We start from the raw sequence: 23,645 nt of genomic DNA, 5'->3' as shown, positions 1-23,645 counted from the left end.
GTCTGTCCACCGTAAAACAAAACTAATGTAGCCTACCCAACAGCACGACGGCAGTACTTCAGCATCTGTTCAGAATGCAGACCCCAAACAAGGTAACAGTAACAACAACTTTAGCATTTAATTTAAATCATGATTGATTGTTGAGTTGAAGGCTAGCAAAAGTAAACTATAATCCTCAGCTGTAATTTAATACACCTGGGTTTGTTGTTATCGTTCTTTGCCTGGTTTGTCCGAGAGTTTGTTTTGCAACGTCAGTGATGCACAGCTGATCCGGGGTGGGGGGGGCACCACCAAGCAAAAGTACTTCTTATACGATTACTTGATTTAATAATCTGTAGAATACCCTATTACTAAAATCATCGTTAGCTGCAGCCCTAGATGACAGTAAACTTGAAATAAATCTGCTTGTAAAAAACAACAAAAAAAGCAAGCAGACCTTGAGTTTGGATAGTAATTTCAACTGGTAATTACTTTTATTTCGCAATGCTGCCTTCAGTTCATGCACAACAATTCTTGGTCAACCCTACCTGGTCCATCTGGGTTCTTCCCATAATGACTGAGGGCATTTGTCCCAGCATCCCCGGCAGTCTCCTGTGGCCCAGTAACCACGTGCCGGGCATGGCCATCTGCGACAGTACAGGGCTGCTTGGCACTGTTGTGGACTGGCCATCCTGCGGCTCAGAGGACTGGTTCTCAGCCTCAGCGGGCTTGTCCTCATGCAGGGCCTCACCTGCAGGCTTGGTGGCTCCAGAGCCGCTGCCTTGCTCCAGCTCCAGCATCACCCACTCCTGAGAGTCTCCCTCCTGGGGCACAGGACTGAGGTTTACGGCTACAAAGCCACTGCTCGCTGCGCCCTCCTCTGGGTCATGGGTTGCCGTTGCAGAGTGTTCCTCGTTGCAGGAAGGCGACTGCTGCTCGTGTACCCTCTCAGGAATGCATTTCTCTCCAACTTGAGAAAGGACAGGACGCTGTTTGCCCAAGCTGAAACAAGATTTTGTAAGTATTAATGTCTCGCTCTCAAATTACATATATATATATACACACACACACACACACACCAACTGTAATTTGATGTGTATTGAGTACTAACTAGGCTTCAAGGAAGCGTTCGATGGTGGGCTTGGGTTCAGGTGCGAGCCTTTTTTCAAATGCTAGGCTCTGACTGTGTCTTATCCTCCGGAGCAGAGGCGCAGCCCTGTCCAAGAACATGGTCTCTGATCGCACCCGTCTAGGAGAGCTCTGCATGGAGCCGGTGTTGGGGCTCTGGTTCCCCTGGTTCTGACTGTGTTCATCCTCACTCACCACCTGAGGAGAATGAACGAGAGAAAACTCAAACACTGAAATATTGCATTTGCATCTCCAGAAAGCTGCAAGACATCCATTTCTTTAAATAAGGAGGTAGGCAGTCCAATTTTTTTCCTTTACCAAAGTATCAGGGAGACAGTGGGCGCCAGTAGGTGGGCTCCTAATGTGTTTCTATACAAGCCCAGGAGGAGTAGTTGTACTATTAGAGATTGGCTGAGTCTTAGCCATTATTATATCTCTAGGCAAAATGAAAGTAGAGAGTTTTGTGCAACCGCAGCTAAATTACACATCTGACAGCGCAGGAAGACAAGCAGTTGCATAAGAATAATATTACAGCAGTAGGTAAGAATATTCTCATAAGCGTTTACAGTAAAGTACATTGCCCTGACCTTCCTGATCATCGGCTGGCCAGGTTTATGGTTTCGGTTGCGGTCCATCTCTTCCCACACATCTGCACCAGGGGTGGTCGGTGTGGGGATTGGTGGGCAGTTGTCAGCATCACTAAGGCGCTCCCCTTGCAGGACATCCTCAGTGTTTTCCCTCTGCAGCTCGCCCGGCAGCACAGAAGCGTTGGCCATGCTGTGAAGGAGAGGGAAGGTCACCCTGCAGCTCATTTCCACAGCACCAATTAGAGCAGCGGTTTCTCACGGATCTCTGGCGGTGCAGATTTCTAGTCTAAAAAAAGGCAGCAACTATGCATCTAAACACATGTCCAACAGAGTGTGAAGGAAGTTTGAAAAGCACAAGTGAAACCGCAACAACAGGCCCACAGCAATTAATAGAACAACATGGCTTCCTATAGCTCTGAATACCCCAAGTACGCTGGTGTGAGGCGAGTGAGCTGCTGAGCAGTGGTTGCTGTGGCAGTGATGGTCAGCATATCCTCTGAATCACATTTCTCCCAGTCGTAGGCATCATTCTCCAGCACGTTGTGGCTCTTCATAGCATTCTCAAACACTGACATCAGGAGCTGTCACAGAGAAACCACAGGCGTCAGCGTTTGGCAGCTGGGGAGGAATAAACTGCAAAATATTCCAAACAAAAGATGGCCAACCTGATAGTCAGGCTTAGTGTAGTAGTCCAAGGTCAAGATATGATCCAGGAAAGTACTAAACTCTGACGGAAGGTGCTTAAGCATGAGTCGATGGTCATACGTCTCTTTCAGATTTCCTACTTGTTCCTAAGAGCAGGGGGGGGGGGGGGAGAGTTGGAACGGCTACACATACTGTGACTTATAATTGCAAATGTATAGAGGCACATACCTTGTCTTTAATTTTCCTCCAGGGAAGCTGGCCAATCATGAATTCTACCAGCATGTAGAAGAGGGACCACAGGTCATCGTGACGGCCCATTTCCTACAGATTAAGACACACAAGTGTGAGAAATTTCAAAGGTAAAATCCATAGGAATAAGAAAGAGCTGTTTTTGGTCACACTCACCTTATTCTTATGAGCATTGATTGAAGCATATCGCACAGTTCCTCTGAAGCCTGCCACAGGACGAGGCTGAAAGAGAATATAATTGAAAATAAGTGGTAAAATGGTGCGAAGCTGGCGTGAAGTGAAGCACAAGTAACATAGTAATTGTCCTTCACACTAAGTGTATAGGTCCTAAATCACATTATGGAGGTATCTATAAATATTATGTTAAAGATAACTGGATTTACTGTTATAGTCTTGAAGGCTAATTTCCCAGTCCCGGGCATTTAAACCTGTTTGGGATGATCACACGCAGATGTCACATGAGGGTTAACATGAGCTGTTAAGGTCACAAATCGGTCACGTGAAAGTTGTCAGAGTGACGTGAATTACTACACCAATGCAACATTGTACCAATAAGCCAAAATGATTACATGTCCACATCATCATAAAGCCATTCTCAGTATTACACCTTTGCAATAAAATCTAAACAAGCATTTTTATTATACAGTATCCGATTTAAATTTCTTTTGGAATCATTTTGCAATTACTTTTTTGTGTTAACATGCTGGACCAAACAGTTGACAGTCTGTGCTTTAAAACTGCGTATCGGAGTGTAAGATCTTTGATTTAAAAAAAAACTATTTAAAGGGAAAAGGAAAAACAATGCCTTAAGGAAGTTGACACAGAGTACTTACTGGACGGACTTCCTGGCTGGAGTTGGTAAACTGGCGGGCCAATCCGAAATCGAGCATATAGCAGCATCTGCAGGTACTGGCTAGTCTTCCCATTGCAAAGTTGGACTATAATGTTATCAACACAGATAAACACAAGCAAGTTCAAGTTAAACTGTCATACAGTCGCTCAGTTAGCATAAAAACAATCACAACAAATTTACAAACTGTAAAAACGTTGTCACGGACAACTTACAGGTTTAATGTCACGGTGCAGGAAGCCCACCGAGTGGATGCTTTCAATGGCCTCTAAAATCTGCTTGCCAAGTCTCAAAGTTGTGGAGGCGGAAAAGGTGCCGCGGGTCATGGTTCTGCGCAAGTCTGCCAGGTTCCTCCCCTTAATCAAGACAGGAAATCAGAGTCACAAAATAAAAACAAATAATAATAATAATATAAACAAATACTTGACAGCACTAGTCAAATATGGTGAAACTGGTGAAAATCTTACCTGGAGTTCCATCACCACATAGTTGAAGCGATCATTTCGGCCACAGCCCACAAAGCGACACACATGGTCTTTGCCTTTTAAAGAAACATATATATGTCTATCAATAGGTAGACTGGTTGATCACTGCTGATCTATAATGGATTAACTCTGCACCACCCATACGTTTACATTTCTCAGCATTTATATTTATTAATACTGTTCCAGACACAAATATTATAGATAAATATGTTTGTGCAAATGTCATATGCAGATTGTAATTGTATGCATTCATACTCATACGCTGTTGGTGTGATGTATTGAAATCATCATCTGAAATATTTCAGCTTTAATTGGGACACAGTAACAGATACTATAAAATACCTCCATCATTCAGCGAATGGTTTAACAGACTGCAGTTCTGACACACCACGGTTTCCTGCTGTGCTTTGTACTGTGTGCTGCTGTTTATATCATCAAAATGTATTCATTTTAATTAAATACAACAGTCACCACATGGAAAAAAAGAAGTATCACTGAGTAAATGCCATATAAGTTTGGCAATTGCTAGGCCATCATCTACTAACTGAACTGACAAAATGCGTCATGATCTGCAGGGTTACCACCTTGGCTAAATAAATTCCTGCGGGTCATTCACCCTGTCACTGACAAGAGGGGACAGCGTCACTCACCCTGAAGCTTCTTCAGCACAGCCACCTCCATCTTCAGCACCTGTTTGGGTTGTTGAGCAGACTCCACCTTTAAGGCAACTGTGGCCTGGCTCAACTGATCCAAAACCTCGTAGATCTCCCCAAACCCACCTCCACCTATCTTCCTCGCCTGAAAAGAAGGTGTTGAGAAAATCATCATTGGGCATTCATATGTTGTTGTTGGAACATGATTTTGTGATTTCTCTTCCTTCAGTAACACTCACCACTTTCCATCTGTCTCTGACCACGTCTGCCACTGACAGGATGTCTGTGTGCTCTCCAGCCCCACTCATCCTGAGTGCTCTCAACTACAGGCTGCACCTGGCATCAGTGACGCACGCCCCTCACTGAAAACAGGGGAGCAGACTTCAAAATCGATTTTCTCTTGGACAATCACTGTACACAGCATGCTACTGGGCAGCGATAGAAAGATAATCTATTACTTGATTGCTGAACATGTGGAGCACAGCATTTATACGGCTTCAAAGGTCTGATAGTTACACTTCACGTCTCCAAGGTTCACGTAAGACGCTAACCACTGCTAGATGGGGACGAAAAGATAGCAGCTAGCATTGTCTGGTTTGTTTGACTCTGGGCCAACACACAGCTATCGACTAGCGCAGCGGCGCTGCCCGGGCATAAATGTCCATAAACCGGTCGTTTGAGAGGATTATCCGTCAGGAAGTTAATCTGGCTAGGTGTTTAATGCGGAGGCTCCGGTGGTCCTGTAAACAAGCTAACTAGCATGTTTACTAATAACCGTTAGAACCTCTCTGACCTCTTAACTTACCTCGCTCCGTTGCACCACTGCGATCCCAGCTAGCGTGTAAAATCCAAACAGCCCCCATGCTCCCAGTCTGTTAGTCCGCCAGGTCATTCCCAGAAGGTGTTTATTTCACAAATAAGGTAATGATGGTGGACCCATAGCTGACGTTAGCCACAGTTAGCCAGCTAGCCTGCTAATGGATGGGGAGCGATGTCCCCGTACTCCCTCTCATAGCAGCGCTGGTGACGTCACAGCGCTAGTCTCTCCTGATTGATCCGCAAACTCCTGCATCCCCGAGACAGTATGGAGCAGCACTCCGCTCATAACACTGCAACAGAGTGAGAGACACTGCATCGCCAGCATTCCAACGGATTAGTTATGACCATGATTATCGAAAAATAAAGCGGGAACATCAGAGTAGCAGAGGCGGAGCAGGGAATTCGGGTGCCCCTGACAAAATATTGATAACCCTTCAACACCCTCCAAAACCTTTCATTGCTTCATTGCCGTCCAACAGAGGTGGAAGAAGTGCTCGCATCTTTTATTTAAAGAGCAACTTGCAGGATGGAGACCCCAGGGTATCATTTAACTCATTTCCACTGCGTGGTATGGCATGACGCACCTGCCTTGGAGCCTTTCTTTTTTGGCTTTCCATTGGCAAAAGTTGTTATTACCTTATCATACTTTATTTGTTGATTATATTTTATATTAACCCGAATCTGCAAAGTAGCCTAACTTAATTTATCTAATACATGTAGTTGAGGAAAAGAAAATGCTACAAGCAAATTATAACATTTCAGAATCTGGAACCATGAAATGTTAGATTGCGACTTATTCATTATCAAAATTATCCAATTAATTTTTGGGTAATCAGTTAATTTTCTTCTGCTAATCGACTAATACAAGCTGTACTTGTACATCCTGTTGGGTTTAATTTATAACAAAAAAATCTTCCATTTTGTTCAGTTTGTTGTAAAATCCTAATCTGTAAAGTAACTAGTAACTAAAGCTGTCAGAAAAATGTAGTGAAGTAAAAAGTACACTATTTCCCTCTGAAGTGTAGTGGAGTACAAGTAGAAAGTGGCATGTAAAGCACAGTTAATGTATTTAGTTACTGTCCACCACTGCTGCCCAATAACACATATCACATACTTTATGTCAAGCAAAAACCTCTAAACATTAGATTAAAAGTTATTCTTGACCTTTAAACAGAAGTTTAACAAAACAAGTCTTAACTCAAGATTGCTGCAATTTATATGAAGGCCATGTTAGCGTAGTTAACAGCACTGTGTGAAAAAACAAATCAAACAAACAAACAAACAAACATAAGGCAACTCCACATTCATTTCAGTGGAACCATTGCACTGATGCCGTGGGGGTCTGGAAAAAGAGTTGAACCTGGATCAACTGGCAATGAGCTCCACTGGCCAATCAAATATGTGCAAACACACATTCCTGCTAAATTAGCCTGTAATAGCTCCAGACCTGGATCTGCTAATTCTCATCCCTACTGCTTCCCAATGGGCTGCAAGCTGTCCTAGTGCGTGCTGGAGGTTGCAGTCAGATGAGGCAGAAATGCTATCCTGACATGATCAAACTGGATGCCTGTCAGCCGTGCCTTGAGATTTTGTCCAGAGGCAAACTCAGCACAACTCTGACCCTGGACTCAATACCCACAGAGAATGAGAGTGTTTGACTTCTTGCCGAGAACATGAGAACATGGCCCCAACTCTGACTGCGATTATGCAAAAGTTAGAATGTCAATATATACTTATAATAATAATAATAATATTATATATTATTAATATATAATATAATAATAATAAACTAATAATCATAATTACAAACATAATGACAACCTTTGAATGTGGCTTTCTAGTTAGTCTGAGTTTGTCACTTGTGTCATACCTTGGTAATAGCAACTAGAGGCTGACATTTTTTCAGGAATCCAATTTCACTATTCATCATGGGACTTAGATGGGACAGGAAAAAAGTCAACGTGAGCGAGTGGAGTGGTAATTATAGGTCAGTTTTATATACGTTTTTTAAATATAAATATGCAGTTTAAATGTTAATAAATGCTATTTTCTATTTTTTTTTGGGGGGGGGGCTTGGTCTGGGATAGGAATCATTCTTCAGGGACTGGGACCGAACAGGAATGTTTTTTCTGGAGTGTGATGGGACAGAAGTAAAAATCCACTCCAGTGTCTCCCTCTAGTAGTAACCACTGCAGACACGTTGGTATTTTTTTCCTGGGAATATGGAGATCTGAAGTGCAGATTATATTTATGATTTAAAGTTAAATAAAGTGAGGTTTTTGGATTCCGTGTCCTTGACTTTGACCCCTTTAGGCCAAGAAAAACTAAAATGAAAATGAATAAACATGACAATTGAACTGTTTTCCTTATCAGAATTAATTCCTGGCAAAGTAGAGAAAAATCCAGATTTCAATGTAGAACAACTCTGTCACATGGATCTTTTTAAATGGGTGAAACATCTCATGAAAAAACATAATGGAGGAGTTGAACTAATTAAAAGAAACTATCCAAATGAACCGCACATTTAATCGAATTTAAAATGCTCTTGTAAATTATATGCGGTGTAGTGGGCTACTCGGCCTTGACCTCAGTATTCGTAAAATCCTTTCTTATGGTCCCGCAACAAATTGTTTGCGTGTGGTGACCTTTTTATACACTCTCTATGGTGGTGACGAGTTGAGACTCCGCTTTCCGGGGCAGCTGGCGGCAGCAAAACAAACGTACACGGATACAGCGATGGGAGTGGTCAGACAATCGGATTGGATAACAGGATATGAGTTGCGCTGTTTTGGGGTGAGGCGGCGCGTTGTGGGGTGCACAACTATCTGCGTGTTTGCGCAGTTTCGCAGCGTTTCAAACAGTCTGGATAAACCGAAACACTGAGAGTAGACCAGGCGCGGCTCGGCTGCAAGGCGGTGTTGAAATCAGCCAAAGTACCAGCGCAGGCGCTGCACGGCGGAGTTTGCACACACTCACCGTCTCATGTGTGGTTTACTCGTTGATGAGGCGAGAAAGTTGTGGACATGTTTTCCTGAAGTGCACGGTTTTACGGATACAGTGTGCAACATTGTGGCTACGGTGTTAATGCGCCTTTCCAGCCTGTCCGGACTTTGGATTATGTTTACGTCGGGTTGTAAAATCGACTGTTCGCCATATTGTGCGCTGTGAAACTCGAGGGGAAAGTTGTCAAGAGTTATGACATTTGCTGCGCACAATCCCGTCATGGAGCTGCATGCAGTCGACTTTGATCGAAACCAAAGTGGCTCCATGGAGCTGGCCATGGAGAGCTCCGTGCTCCATTGATAAGGTACATAAACTGTGTTTAACTCGTGCTTACTAATCTACATTGTTGTGTAACAGCACTCCGCACTTCAGGCGCTTCCTTATTGCAGATTTTTAACATAACATCAGTGGCTATCGCTCGGGTGATTGCACGAGTCCCATCGTTTCCTGTATTTCTTGTTGTGCCAAATGGCAGCTACACTATAAGCGCCTCCTTGCTTTCTGCTGGCTTCTTCAAAACGTCTAAAGCTTATAACGCCCTCTCTGCACGCACCTGGACGTAATTATCGAAATATAGGTTTTGCTCTTCCAGCGCTTTCCTCAACAGACACTCTCTGACTGATGTGCACTTTACTGACTGGGTTATTTGCTTGTGTAGGCCTCAGTTTCCTCTTTGCTGCAGACAAGTGAAAGCAGACTTAAAAACTTTTGTCCGCTTGTCTTCAGAGAAAAAGAAAGTATCTAACGCCTCCTTTTTCTCACAAGGTCCGGCACTGTAAAGAGGATGAGAAGAATGGACAGCAAGCCTCAGATTTGATTCTGGAAGGAGGCTCGCATGCTCCCCACCCCTGCACTTTCCTTTGGGATTTATATTTCCTCCCAAATACCTCTGTATACACAGTTAAACAAAGAATTTTCAGCCACAGGCAGTGAAAGTACACTACAGAGGCAAAATCTCAGTAACAGAGATCAGGTTTGAAAGCTCCAACTCCCAACATTTTTGTACATTTCTAAAATTACTATGAGTCTTCCTCCTCAAGTTAATACTGACAAGAGCGGCAAGCATCGGGCTGCAGCCATGAAAGAGCCTGTGCAGCATTCAGGGGAGGTTTATTATGGTATGGGACCTCCAGCTTTAGAGTCAAGCCACAGTGACTCCGCTAGCAGCTCTGGTGTTTATACCCCAGAGAAAGGGCCCCAAAGTCTACCGCACTATCAACAGGCTGCTCCAGTAAAGTGGATCCACCAGGACTCCATACAGGCCCCCGGCTGGTCTCAGGAAGCTCCTGTGCCGGCCTGGGGGCAGAACTTTGGCCCCTATATGAGTGGCGTGAATGTCAGGGGTCAGATGGCGTTCCACAAAGGAGTGCATGAGGGTGTAGCTCTGCCAATGGGGGGAGAAAATCCACTGCCAGGACCCGTTGAAGCTTACAGAGATACCACCCAGGCTCAATCTCAGGGGAGGGGGCTCGAGTGGGAGCAGCACGCCGCGGCTGCAATGCACCAGGCTCAGTTGCAAGTCTATCAACACGCCCACAAAGGTGTGGAGCTCCAAGGTCAGCCCCATGTGCCGTCTCACACTTTGCCGGGGCCCATGCTGCAGCCCTTCCAGGCGACATTTAGGCCCGGCAAGCAGCAGTTTTCATCCGGTTATTACTCTGTTTTTCCAGGCAACAAGGGAGTGGCGAGCCTGGCGTATGGCGAGCAGTCTAAAACACAACAACAACAACAACAACAACACCTGCTGCACCAGATGCAGCAGCAACAAATGCATCACCGTCAGCAGCAGCAACAGCAACAGCAACAACAGCAGCTGCATCAACAGCATCAACTTCAGCTGCAGCAGCAGCAACACATGCAGAAACAGCAACACCAAATCCAACAGCATCAAATGCAACAGCTGCAGCAAATGCAGCAACAGTATCACCAGCAGCAGCTACAGGAGCGACAGCAACAGGAGCGACAGCAACAGATTCAGCAAATGCAACAGCAGCAATTGCAACAAAAAAATGTGCCACAGCAAGAAACAACGCAAGTACAGATGCAGCCAAAACAGCAACAAACCCAAAACTTTGTGCCTTATCGGCCTCCTGAGCCTTGTTCGCCTGACACAGTGCCTAAAAAGGAAGATGTCAAGTCAGTGGAGCTGCATCAGGAACCAGACACTCAAATCAGTGATGCATCATCCGTGCCTGATCCATGCCCTGAAAAGATCCCCACAAATCCCGCAGAGCCTTCAGATTCACCGCTGGCTGCCCCTCGACGCTCGCGTCGTCTTTCCAGAGACGGACAGTCTCCGCTGGGGCCTCCTTCCGCCAATCTCTGGTCCCAAGCATCCAAAGAGCCTCCACCACCCCAGAACGGAGTAGCAGTCCCTCAGGCTGTGAAAGGAGGGGAAAGCCAGGTGACAACAGGAGGGGTCATCCAGATCACCAGCAGGAGAAGGAGGGCGTCGAAGGAGATCAACTTGGAGACCCTGGCCCAGAAGGCATCAGAAATGGAATCCCTGCCTGCTAAGATGATCAAGGTTAATAAAAATCACTCATTACACTGCCACTGTAGTTCATTTCCTGTTTATTTCTAAAATGTCCAGCCAAATAGCCATTAAAATACTTAAGGCCCACTTTACTAAGAATGGCAAGGACAGCTAATTTGTGCACATAAGAGCAAATTTTCATATTTGGCAAAGTTGGCAAGCAGCTGTACAAAGAGGAAGAACCCTGTTTCTATGCAGAACTTCCCTATCGTTTACAAAGCTCTTTTCTTAGTTTACTCGATTCCTACAACTGCTAAGTCTCCGCTATAGCAGGCTGTTTCAAGTGTGCACAGTCATATTACACAGTACATTGTCATGCACCAGATACTGGAAAAACGGATACTATTAAGATCCCTCATTTTGGATTGGCAATATAGCTCTTGTTTTAGCGCTGTAACAAAGTGATACCCTTAACCTTGTTATTCAGGATTTAAAATGTTTACATTCTGCCTGGCACACCCACTGGAATCTGCATCTTTATTTACTCTTAAGCAGCTTCATTAAACAGTCACCAAGCACAAAGACTAAAATTCAGCTTCTGTCCGTTTTTTCCTTAGCACAAGGACGTTTAGTGCTCTACCCGGAGGGGTTATCAGGGTTGTGGTAGGTTTTTGTGCAGAGTGCGCATGCTGGATGTGCAGTTGGAGCAGCTGCATGTCTGCACACCTTCACATTCCTCAGACTCTTGCCTAGTGATTCAGCAGAGCTGGGGCGGGGCATAGCTGTCAAGCTACACCCACACACACCAAACAGGTTTAATATTGCTTTTGTCTTGTGTTTAACAAGCGGCACTTTTCTGGTTGAGGAGGAGATTACCTTTTGCCTGAAGTATAAATCACAAAACTGATCTAAAAATGACATAAGCTTGACCAGAAATGCCAGGAAGATGTGTGCGCTTCTGAATACTACGAAAGTACGTGGTAATAAAACTGTGTTCATTTATTTAAAAAACGTCTAATCCTTATGCTACATTTGATAGCAATGCAGATTTGAATCTGCTTTTATTTTTTTTTACCTCTAGAAGTTAACATTTAAGCTTACATTCTTTTAACATGAAAACACTTCAAAGTCAAGTAGGCAATAATTAGCTTTTGGCTCTCAATTATGTCATTTAGAGCTGAAACAATTAGTCTGTTGACAGAAAATTAAATATTTACTGTTTCAGTCTTTCTTGTTAGCCAAAAAAATGCAAACTGTTTGCTGTTTCAAGCATCTTAAATATTAGGATTTGCTGCTTTTCTCAGTTTCATATCATTGCAAGTTGAAAGTCTTTAAGTAACAATACAACTGAAGATGTCTTATTTGTGTAATTGGTGTTTTCACTATTTTCTTCACTTATCACAGACTAAATAATAAATCTAACAATAGAAATAGTTAATATATTAATATACAATTAAGCTCCTTTTAAATTGCAGCCCTTATGTCATTTATTATGAAATACAACATATTTTAATTCAGGAGGAAAATTAATGAGTTAATGTAGCTGATTTGAAAATTAATCTGATTTAAAAATGCCTTTACAGTAGACGTGCACTCATACCACCTTCCTCTTTTATATCTCAATCCCTTTTTCCATTTTCCCTTCTACTTCTCAAATCTCCCTGTTACTTTCTCTTTTTCCCAACTCTCCTCATCTTCCTGCCCTCTTTTATGCCTCAGCAGGAAGATGGTCCTTCAGGCAGACAGGCCACCATGGTGCCTCTGGTGATCCCTGTATCTGTGCCGGTGCACAAGAGTCAAACGGATCCTCTGGGTGGCTGGGCTCAGGGACGGCTCGGCCTGGGTGAGCGGCCCGCAGGACTGCCTGATTGCAAACCTTCCGTCATTGTGGCCCGACGGCGATCACTCAGGAAGAGCGAGAGTTTTGGCCAGGTTAGTATTTGTAAGCAGGTGACATTTGCATTGCTTTGATTGTTGGATTATTATTGATGTCCTCTCAGTCAATGTTGAAACAGTGGATTTAGGGTGACCTGTAATCACATTATCAGCCTGTTAAGATGTAGATATTAGAAGTATTCAAATGTCTCTCTCAAGTCAAATATGTCAAAATTTCACTTAAGTAAAAGCATGAAAGTATTATTAGCAAACGTGTAAAAGTACATATGATGATGATGATACTTACATTATTGTTAGATAGAAATCAAATAGGGATTCAGTTCCCGCTGGACCATTTTTTTTGACACCAAAATGTCTTCTTGTGTTGTCTAGGAATCTAGAAAGAGGGCTCTTGCATAGGTGGTTTGTCTAAATGTTTAGAAATGATCTGAACTGGAGTGGCAGCAGTGTCTTCTGTACCACACCCCTGATTCTAAGCAAATTGGTGTGGATCGAGTTTGTCTTTTCTTGTACTGACAAGATATTGGAGCAGAGATTTATTGGTCCAAAATTTTCTTGTGAACATGGAGTTTTGCGTAATGGTTTTTTGACAGAGGTTGGTTTGTGTGTCTACGTAAACCTGAAGGATTGGTTGCCACACTGCAGCCAGATCATTGTCAAAGTTCTTCAAAAGAAAAGCACTGCGTTCATCCGGCCTAGAAGCGTTCGGTGTATTTGTTCACTGAGATGTTTTCCTGAAATCTTTTGACCGTGACCACAATTCTGTCTGAGCCCCTTTCAATGATATAATACATTACTGTTTTATAGTTACACTCTGTGCGAATATGATTTTACTTTATATACTTTTTAATAATCTATAACAATTAGGGGTGTAACGAGACACTTAACCCACATGATGAGACACGAGATTGGGTTCACGAGATCAAGACGAGATGAGATTTAACACGATTTTTAAGAAATCTTGAATTTGCTGAACTTGCTGAATTTTATGGAAATTTTGAGCATTAAACAGTTAATTTCCTGCATTCTGGTGATTTTTTTATTTTATTTTATTTTTTTCTACATCAATTTATGGTGGAAATACGTTTATTTATGTCAAGGGAAACTATTCAAAATATAATGCAGTGCGGCTCTCAGGCATCTGTTGCTTTCAGATATGTTTTCTCCAAGAGATCAACTTTTCTCATGTAATATCATCACTGCTGAGTCAACATACATGCAGGTGTGATTTAGACTCCCCCCCCCCCCTCCCCCTCTTTTGTGTCTTTTTTTATTTGGGGAAGTAACCTCTTTAAATGTGCATGTGGCACATTTTCAGTTATAAAATCCTGGACTTTAATAGTTTTCTGTTCATGTTTAAAATGTTTTGCACATTCAGAATCTTGTATATTACGTTATTGCTCCGCTGGTATTTTTCCCTTCAGACCATTGGACTGACACAGTTTGGACTGCGTGTTGCATTTGAAACCGAAAGTAACTGAAAACACCTGTGATCAGGCAGAAATCTCACCACAAATCCACACACATTTTAACTTAAGAGCCTCCGATAAAGTGCAGCTCACAGTCCCAAACAGAGCAAGGTTGCGCTTTAGTTTTTAGATGTTTATATTGCAAAACTGTACCAGCTACGTTACCACTCGGTCACAACTAACTGCAACTCACAGCGTGAGAGGTTCACCTGATTACTATTATGGCGCACGCCAATGTCACATCTGCTGGGCGGAGTTGATTAGCTCCGCCAGTCGACTAATACATTTGTTTTTCACTGTGTGAGGGAAAATTAATGTGTGGCTTGAGTCATGTGAAAAATGTCAGTCTCATGAGACAGCTTTTAACCTGATTAATTTTGTCACATTTTAATCTTGCAAGACCTCATCACAGCCCTAATAACAACACATCATATGTTATATTGTAGAGTTTGATTTTTAAATCTTAATAGTTACAAATTTTGGGAATTACCGTTATATGTTTTATTACTGAGTTAGATGAGACGTTTGATACCACACTCCTAACTCAAGTCAGCAGCCGCTTAGCTTAGCATAAAGAGCTAGCAGCTAGCCTGGCTATTTCCAGAGGTAACAATCTGCCTGCCAGCAACTCTAAAGCTCATTAATCAACATGTCGTTTGTTTGATTCATATGGTCATGTACTGGCTCTTAGCTGTTTATGCCTGTTTCCAGTCTGTATGCTAAGCTAAGCTAACCAGCTGCTAGCTCTTGCTTCACTCATTCAGCTCATTACTACAAGTAGTAATATACGTAACAAGAACAAGTATCTCTGTATTTTGCCTGCAATACTTGAGTAATTGTAATGTGATTGGCAATTTGCACATTCCACAAAGAAGCGTATACAAAGTCATAGTTGCAGATGTTTATCCAGACTTTGACCATATTACGTAACTACCACAAGATCCCCTTGAAATGTAGGTCTGTGGCAAGTTCTTGAGTTCAAGTGGCCTCACAAAAGCCAGCATTTGCATCCTGGAAAACATGCACTGGAGCCTGGACCAAACATGCAAATGTTTGTGGTGTGAATGAGATCATATCGTCACCACACTAATTCTGAGAAATCCTGAACTACATGAACAGCTATTTTAAACTGGATGTGTATGTTCTCAGTTCACGGCTTCAGTGTTTGAGCAAAGTACCTACTACTTCTATCATGGTTATCAAGAAACACATAGGAAAATCAGAAGATGAGACCAATTGCAGGCCCAGTAAGTGGTGCTTTGGTCCAATCGGATGTGGGAAAGCTCCTTGCGCAAACAAGAGCATCTGTTACTCTTCTGTCTTGTATAATTCCTGTTTGCTTTGGCGACCGCCGTGTTTTCGGGTGATAACAAGTTGCAAGTTGAGCGCCTACACAGAAATACACCAGAAGAGCAACTGCTGAATGAGTTTCACATTGCTTTAATAAAGAGGTTAGGGCTGGACAATAAAACAATAACAATAATTATTGCGATATAATGTTTTTCAATAACAATATAACAAATGTTCAATAAATGTTTGATTTTATTCATTTGAATCATACACGAATTAGGACTTAATTTTTTTGTTTATTTTATTGAGGAAAAAGAACTGAAAAAAGCTTTTACTTGATTTTACTCATGCGTATTTGTTGACAGATTTGATCATAATTGTTTTGAATCTCCCACCTCAGATTTGTGAAGTGATCCACTGTTTGACCACAAAGAAGAGTTTAAACCACAATTAACCATCAGGTTTCTTCAACTTTACCTCAGGAGCAAAAGTCAGCCTTCATACTCGAAAGAATTAATGATTTGATACTTATTGTGATAATTATCGAAAGATACAAAACTTTTTATTGTGATAACATTTTTGGCCATATCGTCCAGCCCTAAAAGAGGTCAGTCAATAGTAATTGGAACTGCCATCTGATACATGGTTTGCACAGAGCAAGTAGTTTGACACACAACAATAGGGCACAGTAAAGTGACAGTAAACAGGGTTTCATAACTCATTGATCTGCTGTCAGAAAATTAGTAGATAGGGCTCCATAACTGACATAAACCCGTTAAGAGGATGCAAATTACAGTAAATGCTCCTACAAGTACATAAAAAAATTAAAGAAAACAAACAAGGTCTGATCAAACGCTAATGTGCACTACAATCTGTCTTCTATCCAGGAAGGAGATAACGATCCAGGGCTGGACGAGGATGGAAAATCCAAATTTAAGCGCCGACCTCGCCCAGAGCCTCTCATCATCCCTCCACACAAACCCTCCACCTTCATCCCTCCATCCCTCTACTCCAGCATCACTTCCTACCAGAGTAACCTGCGCTCTCCAGTCCGCCTGCCGGACAATCCCCTCACCCTGCCCCCGTACACGCCCCCGCCCATCCTGTCTCCCGTGCGCGAGGGCTCAGGACTCTACTTCTCCACCTTCCTGACCAACATTGCAAGCAACCAAATCCTGCCACCGCCGGCTACACCCAAGTCTGCGACACGCAGTCTGTTGCGCTCCGGTAAGTGTTAGTTGTTGCTTTTACAGGAATAGTCTGGAACAAATTCTACTAATGAGGTGTTCTCAGATAATGTCTAAAAAGGATTTCTTTTGTATTTTCAGCAAGTTCAGATATCACACCTCCTGTTCTCCCCTTGATCACTGATGCTGCACCTGCTAGCCTTGAACCGTATGTACAGTCACCTAAACAGACCTCTGAGGTTTTATTTTTCTTCATTATCAATATATGTATTGTGTTTGTGTCCTTATATTTTTGACTTGTCCAGACGTATCAACATCGGCCAGAAGTACCAAGCAGAAATTCCTGAGTTGCAAGATCAGCTTTCCTCCCAGTTTGACGAACCCAAGGCTGACTTGGTTTGGGTCCCTGTGGATGACTCCCAGCTCAAACACAGTGTTCAAGAGAGGAGTTAGTAACTCACATTGCCTGTCATCCACTGACCGTTGTTATTCTTTTTGTTCTGTGAGCTTTTTGTCACCATGTCCTTCGTACATATTCTTTATTTAAAAAAAAAAAAAACTGTTGTCATTTTCTTTTCTTTTTTTCAGTGGAGGATTTGATGAACATGGCTTGTTCCAGTGTGTTCAGGGGCGGAGGAACCAACCAGGAGCTGGTATTACACTGTTTACATGAATGTGGGGGAGATTTCCTGGTGAGTTTTGACTCATAATGACTGTCTCAACTTACTGTAATTCAGTTTGCAGAATATATAGCAGGATAACGTCTTAATTAAATCTCTAAATATTGACAGTGGCAGAAATTGTCTAAATCTTGAAATGTCTTGTATTAACATTTTTCAAATATGACTTCATTTTCACTGTTGGAATTGAATTGTTGGATAGTCTTATATAGTTGAATAACTCAATGAGCTTGTTAAAGAATGGTTTGCTCACTGACATCAATCATGTTGATTTCAAGGATATGCTGGGACGTTTGATGCTTCAGGACCCAGTTTTCCCCAAAGGCCATCACCTGACAGGTTATCACTACTCAGGTGAGTACTGACATTACATGAAAATAAAAGCTGCCTTCATCTCTTCCTCTTCCTCCTTCTGTATGTTGTTCACATTTCCTACCTGTCTAATTTATTCATAGGCTCCGATTGCTGGACTGCAGAGGAGAAGCGGTACTTCAACAAGGGGATCTCTGCTTACAGGAAGGACTTCATTATGGTGCAGAAATTGGTATGCTCATTAATTTTACCCTGCAGCATGTGAACGCCTATGAATCAATGTAAATGCTTAAAAAAACATTTAGTTAGTTAAATGTGCCCTGTGTAATAAATCCAATAAATCATTAACACATTCATTGAGGCATTAGTAGAATTGCTTTAAAGAGGTCAAATTATGCTTTTCCCCTCTCCTTTTGAGTTATAAATCTTTTTTTGTGCATGTAATAGGTTTGCAAAGTCCACGCTAAAGGGAGTTCCCATCTCCCACAGAAACACTGCTCTGAACTGCCTGAAAACAGCTCATTTGTAGTCCAGCCGTTTTCCTTTTATCCCTGTGACGATACAGCAAAATGCGCGTCATAATTCTCGCCAAAATTAAAAACTTTATGGATGAAAGATACGTTTGTTATAAATTAATAACTCACCACTCTGAAACTCTTGCTCCAGTCCATGTTGCTAAGCTGGAAAGGGGAACAAATCCAGCTGAACCAAAGCTGTGTTTACCGGCTTCTCACAACCCGCACTACTCCACTTCTGATGGGCTAGTAGTCCTTAACTAGGAACTGCGCATGTGCAACTCCCAACTAAGATCTTGTAGAGGCAAGATATATCACTCCTTAGCTAAAACAAAGTATTAAACACACAGGGTGAAAAAAGGAGCAACAGAAATGTGCAGTATGAAACCATGTAAACCTGTTCTGGTACAACCCCTAAATAAGATTTTGAACCTGAAAATTAGCATAATATGACCTCTTTAAACAAACAAGACCATCACTAGTCTGTTTTTTGCATTTTACAGTATGAAGCCAGATTCAGATGTAATGGAACATGTCTGTTTGAAAACAGGACAAGGCCGCTCTTCTTCAATCACAAACTTTATATATTTTAATATATAAGTATAATTGGCATAAAATATGCCAATAACGAGGAAAACAAGCCACATCCTCTTTGTGACAGAAAGCCACTCTTATCTGTGTTTTTATTCATATATTGTAATATTATGTACACAAATAACTCATTCATTTATCACCAATATATGTATGCTACAAATGCACATTGTAAGGTGGATCCCACATCGTAGCATCACAGTAGAAAAGGCTAATTAATTTTAGTAAAATTAAAAATAAAAGCAAAAGGTGTAAAATTCTGCATGTTTATATGTATTTTACTTTTTTGGACCGATTTTAAAGGTGCAGACCAAGACTGTGGCTCAGTGTGTAGAGTTTTACTACACATACAAGAAGCAGGTGAAGATTGGTCGCAACGGGATTTTAACCTTTGGCCCTCCTGACTCACCGGAGGAGAAGCACACAGAGGCTGTGGTAGATGTTAAGGTAGAGTGGAGTTAACTTCAAATGTACTGATACATACTGATGTGTGGTAAAGCATTATCATTCACTCTGTTTACAGTTATAAACATTGACTCATGCATCAGGTTTCAAGAAAGATCATTTTGTGAATTTAAATGGTGGTTCAAATATTATGTGATGATTCTGCATTTTTCTGGTTACAGAGTTCACAGCAGTCGATACTGATGGATGACAAATTGGAGGTTTCTTATGACCAGAGCCTTGAGAGCAGCCAACAGGCGAGGATTGCGCGGTCACTACAGGCTCATGACTATGTAAGTGTTTCATTGCATATTCTAGTTTCTGCAAGGCAGGTTATTGACTAATAGTACACCTCATACCAGAGGCTGACTGGGGCAAAAAAAGTCGCCTGGGAATTTGGCCCTGGTCAGCCCACTCTCTGGACAAAGCATTTGTCAGGGGCTCTGGTTCCTTAGAGACGTTTATTCCTGCATTCTTGAGGATTTTATACAAGTACAGTACATCTGCAATTAAAATACATTTAAAAATCCAGAAACACCAACCAGCTCTCTTCAATTAATCCCCTCAGATGAGCAAAAGTGTGGTTGAGCCTTATCTCCACTGATGTATGAACTATAAAATAAAAACCAAACTAACATCTACTTATGTTTGGTTCTCTAGGCAGGAACAATGGTGGTGCTCAAAGAGCCGAACACTGTGAAAAATGAGGCTCACCACCCGGCAGCAGCTCACGGGCCTCGGGCCGAGCCTGCAGCAAAGAAGAGCAAAGCACCTCCAAAGCCCCCGCCGGATCCTGACGCAGAATTTCCATGCAAGAAATGTGGCAGGTACGGCCAAAAGTTTGATGTTGACCGGATAATGTTGCAGTCTCGCTCATGTTTGTTAGATTGTGTAGCTGCAGTAACAGTGATGTCAGTACGTTCATGTGGTTCGCATCATCGTGTTGATCTTAACTTCGTGTGGGTGAAAAATTTAGAAACCCAGAGTTTTCTATAATAATAAAATGGAACATTTTGAAATCATCATGTGAAGAAATACAGAAATAATAAAATGGCCATGAAATTGTGAAATAATCAGCCCTTTTTTGTTTTTATTGACTTTAAAAAATGGCATTATGAAATAAAATGTGGAAAATGCCGTTGTGAACAGACTCAAATAACATTTTGTAATATTACTTATTTAGAATTTACTTGATTATTTCACAATTTAATGGTTCTATAATAGATATAGTATGATTTTATAATATGTAATCTCAAATGATTATTAGTTTCTGTATGGAAAAATAATACCAAAACACACCGGAGGGGTTTCTTTTATTGACATTTTTGGCTTCTGCACCTGTTATTTAATTAATATTCAGCTCCATAGTAACTGTTTTTGAAGCCTGATGCCCTGACTGGCTGCTGTGTGCACTCCACTAGAGTACCACACTAGAAGAAAGTGTCACCATGACATAGTTTATCTACCTGAGAGATAAGTTTAATTTTTAAGTGCAGAATGTTTCACTTAGTACACACTGTGTTAATTAATACTGTGTGTTCATGTAGAACCAGTTGATCAATCATCATATTTTTAAAAATATATATAGTTAGCTATAGTTTTAAAATGCTTAAAACACGTGTGCCAGCCTTAATGTCGCCGGCCATGTATCAAACATTTTTATTCATGTGGACTTTGATAGATTAGTGAATTGCTTGCACAACTGATGCGTGCTGAGATAGGCTGTAGCCTCCCGTGACCCCAAAGAGGCCTGAGGAGCTTTCCATGGTTCGAGTCATTATTTACAAGAATCTTGGCAGTTATGCCTTAAAATTCAGTCCTTGCGGTAGAGTTTACTAGACTTTCATAACCTTCAGTCCGATACATTAACTTTTGTATCAGCTGCTGTTCTGTAATGTTGCATGATGTTCCTCCGTACAACAGGGTGTTTTATAAAGTGAAAAGTCGAAGCGCCCACATGAAGAGTCATGCGGAGCAGGAGAAGAAGGCTGCAGCGCTGCGCCAGAAAGAGGAGGAAGAGCAGGCCGCAGCTGAAGCTCGGGCCAGGAAGGTGGCAGCGGCAGCGGCAGCGGCAGCGGCAGCAGCAGGACTGGTGGCTCATCAGGGAGGAAATGGTAACGGCGTGACGGAGCAGGCGGAGGTCAGCAGCCACGAAGACTCATCTGAGGGAGAGGATGACGACGATGAAGACTGGCACTGAGAGGCAACAAACAGGAGAGAAATCAATGAGAAGATGGATTGATGGCTAAACGCAGGGTAGAGATAGAGATTGAATCAAAAGACGGAGGGATGAAAAAAAGATGTATTGTTAACTTCCACACTCCTTCCCTGGCTGACACTGGGTCTGTTATCCACCAGCCAGGCAGTCACATCTGTATTTTTCACACATTTGTATCTTTTAAAGGAAGTTTATTTTTTTGTAAATGCACTTATACCGTCTGCTTCTGCATTTGCCAATATTGCCTTTTTATATCCTTTATTTAATTGAATATATGTCAAAATATTATACATTTTCATTGAGAGGACTATATGATATTTCATAAGATAATCAGGATGCCTGTTCAGCAATAAAACATCAAGATCAAAGCAAACTTTCACTTTATAGTAGTGGCCCTTTTTAAATAAATATAGAGTAAGAGCTTGTATTTAAAATCTTTTCTTAAGAAAATACTGTGCTGAATTTAGCAGCTTTCCATCAGGTTTTTAGGTTGGTAATACTTGTTTTTACAACTAAGGGACCTTTGAAAATGAATATGTACAAAAAAAGTATATATGAGATTGCCATATATTTATGATACTGCGTTGTGGAATGATTTTGGTAATATGAAAACTAATCATGTCTACTGCAATATGACTTATGAATTGAAAAGTTTATTAAAATCTGTTTGGAGAAGTGTGTTTGTGGCTAAATAATCAGTATGATTGCAAGACATTGTCGATCCAGCAGGTGGTGGCAGTGGTTCAGTATTTTTGCGGTTGTGTGTACATAAATAGAAATATTGTCTGTATGGATTAAGATAAACTTGGCTGAAATTCTTTGTGGATCCATTTGTCATTTTCACAGGTATTTTTCTACTAAGCATGAAAGATTTACCACAAGGAAAAATAAATCTAAAATACTCCATTCATAAGTTTGATTCTCCACAGGCATATCATTTTCAGATTAAGGGCTGGAGACCCAACTCGTCTTTAGTCATAGGGGTGTGGTGAAATTTGGCATTGATGAGTGATGACATAAGCCATTTAAAGAGCCTACTCAGTAAAGGGAAGTGTAGCCTGTCACCTTCAGGAGATGAGATGCAAGGCGTATTGCCCTAAGGACACGGAGGACAAAGTGCCCCTGTTTCAGTCTTCCACTCATCACTGACAAGTTGGACCCTGACAGCTCTCGTTTACTTTATCGCTCCTGCAGAAATTAGCTGAAGAAACAGTGTCTCTCTCTCACACTTACTCACACACACACACACACACACATACACATACACACATAACTGTTTCTTCAGCCAAGAGCAAGAGGAAAGTCCACTGACTTCACTGCTTTATGTGGTCCCTGGATTTAATGTTACTAAAGAACTTAAAAGAGTATTTGACCACAAAATGGAAATGTTGTCATTAGCACAGAGTTAATACTCATTACATCTTCACCCTCTCCCAAATTTTCAAGTTAGCCATCATTTTGAAAACTAAAACAAGACGTCTCCAGCCACCCTAGCGGCTCTGAAGCTGTAATTAGGGACTGCAGTTCTTTGAGCTAAATGCTAATGTCCCCATACTTACAATACCTATGCTAACATGTTGATATTTAACAGGGATACTGTTTACGCTGTTCACCATCTTAGTTTTAGTGCCTACAGTCATGCTTGCAGCTCTGAGAGGTTGTAACTATAGGTTATACGTATTGGTACAATGTTTACCATGTTCACCATCTTGTGTTAGCATGCTAAAATTTGTAAACCAGCTAAGGTGACCAGATTTCTGAAATGAAAACCGGGGACATTTTTGGTTTGGTGGTATGTCATTAAAAAATATAATGTTATTATATATGAAAAAGGGGGACAGTTAAGGTTTTGTAATCTGTCAAATAATACTCTTCTGAATAAGTCATTTTGAAGCAGAAACTACCAGTCACCTTCCAGTCAATAAGCACTTTCTGGCAAGTAGGATACTGCATTTTATGTGTAGTTTTGGCCATTTAAAGGTATTTCAACAGGTATAAGGACTGGATTGGTTGGTAACACAGCATGATGTAGTCATAAATAAGTGCAAAAGAGATCATATCTTTATTTTACATATAACTCAGCAGTAAGTCATGTTAACTAATGGGCTACAGTCTGTTTTCCAAATATAAGCAAGGATATTAGACATATATGCCTACATAATCCATTGG

General features: G+C 41.6%; 2 protein-coding genes across 5 annotated transcripts in view; one reads left to right on the top strand and one right to left on the bottom strand.

Annotated features, from left to right (window-relative positions):
* LOC123977862 (tau-tubulin kinase 2-like) overlaps positions 1 to 5,607 on the bottom strand; it is a 14,054-nt gene extending 8,447 nt beyond the window's left edge. The window contains exons 1-13 of the mRNA XM_046060872.1: positions 5,382 to 5,607; positions 4,816 to 4,938; positions 4,574 to 4,721; positions 3,906 to 3,979; positions 3,654 to 3,794; positions 3,422 to 3,526; positions 2,745 to 2,810; positions 2,568 to 2,660; positions 2,360 to 2,485; positions 2,118 to 2,275; positions 1,695 to 1,884; positions 1,091 to 1,305; positions 528 to 981 (exon numbers count right to left, since the gene is read on the bottom strand). Of these exons, the coding sequence (XP_045916828.1) occupies positions 528 to 981; positions 1,091 to 1,305; positions 1,695 to 1,884; positions 2,118 to 2,275; positions 2,360 to 2,485; positions 2,568 to 2,660; positions 2,745 to 2,810; positions 3,422 to 3,526; positions 3,654 to 3,794; positions 3,906 to 3,979; positions 4,574 to 4,721; positions 4,816 to 4,884 (1,839 nt within the window). The 5' untranslated portion in view covers positions 4,885 to 4,938; positions 5,382 to 5,607. The remainder of the gene's footprint in view (positions 1 to 527; positions 982 to 1,090; positions 1,306 to 1,694; positions 1,885 to 2,117; positions 2,276 to 2,359; positions 2,486 to 2,567; positions 2,661 to 2,744; positions 2,811 to 3,421; positions 3,527 to 3,653; positions 3,795 to 3,905; positions 3,980 to 4,573; positions 4,722 to 4,815; positions 4,939 to 5,381) is intronic.
* A 2,610-nt stretch (positions 5,608 to 8,217) lies between these two features.
* Positions 8,218 to 22,294, top strand: mideasa (mitotic deacetylase associated SANT domain protein a). 4 transcript variants are annotated; one of them, XM_046060984.1, is made up of 14 exons: positions 8,218 to 8,702; positions 9,164 to 9,954; positions 10,069 to 10,925; positions 12,594 to 12,806; positions 16,417 to 16,756; positions 16,858 to 16,924; positions 17,022 to 17,164; positions 17,305 to 17,408; positions 17,675 to 17,750; positions 17,852 to 17,940; positions 19,118 to 19,261; positions 19,441 to 19,551; positions 19,919 to 20,085; positions 21,182 to 22,294. In XM_046060984.1, the coding sequence occupies exons 2-14, from the start codon at positions 9,420 to 9,422 to the stop codon at positions 21,456 to 21,458; spliced, it is 3,123 nt and encodes a 1,040-aa protein (XP_045916940.1). In that variant the 5' UTR covers positions 8,218 to 8,702; positions 9,164 to 9,419; the 3' UTR covers positions 21,459 to 22,294. The 4 variants fall into 4 exon arrangements, with proteins under 4 accessions (XP_045916940.1, XP_045916941.1, XP_045916939.1 ...); XM_046060985.1 differs by lacking the exon at positions 9,164 to 9,954; XM_046060983.1 differs by having other exon boundaries at positions 9,164 to 10,925; positions 12,597 to 12,806.
* The last annotated feature ends 1,351 nt before the right edge of the window (positions 22,295 to 23,645 follow it).

Source organism: Micropterus dolomieu, linkage group LG10 (assembly GCF_021292245.1).
Source record: "Micropterus dolomieu isolate WLL.071019.BEF.003 ecotype Adirondacks linkage group LG10, ASM2129224v1, whole genome shotgun sequence".
NCBI classification, from domain to species: domain Eukaryota; kingdom Metazoa; phylum Chordata; class Actinopteri; order Centrarchiformes; family Centrarchidae; genus Micropterus; species Micropterus dolomieu.
Note: the sequence above shows the minus strand (reverse complement) of the source record. Positions and strands in the feature narration are given on the sequence as shown.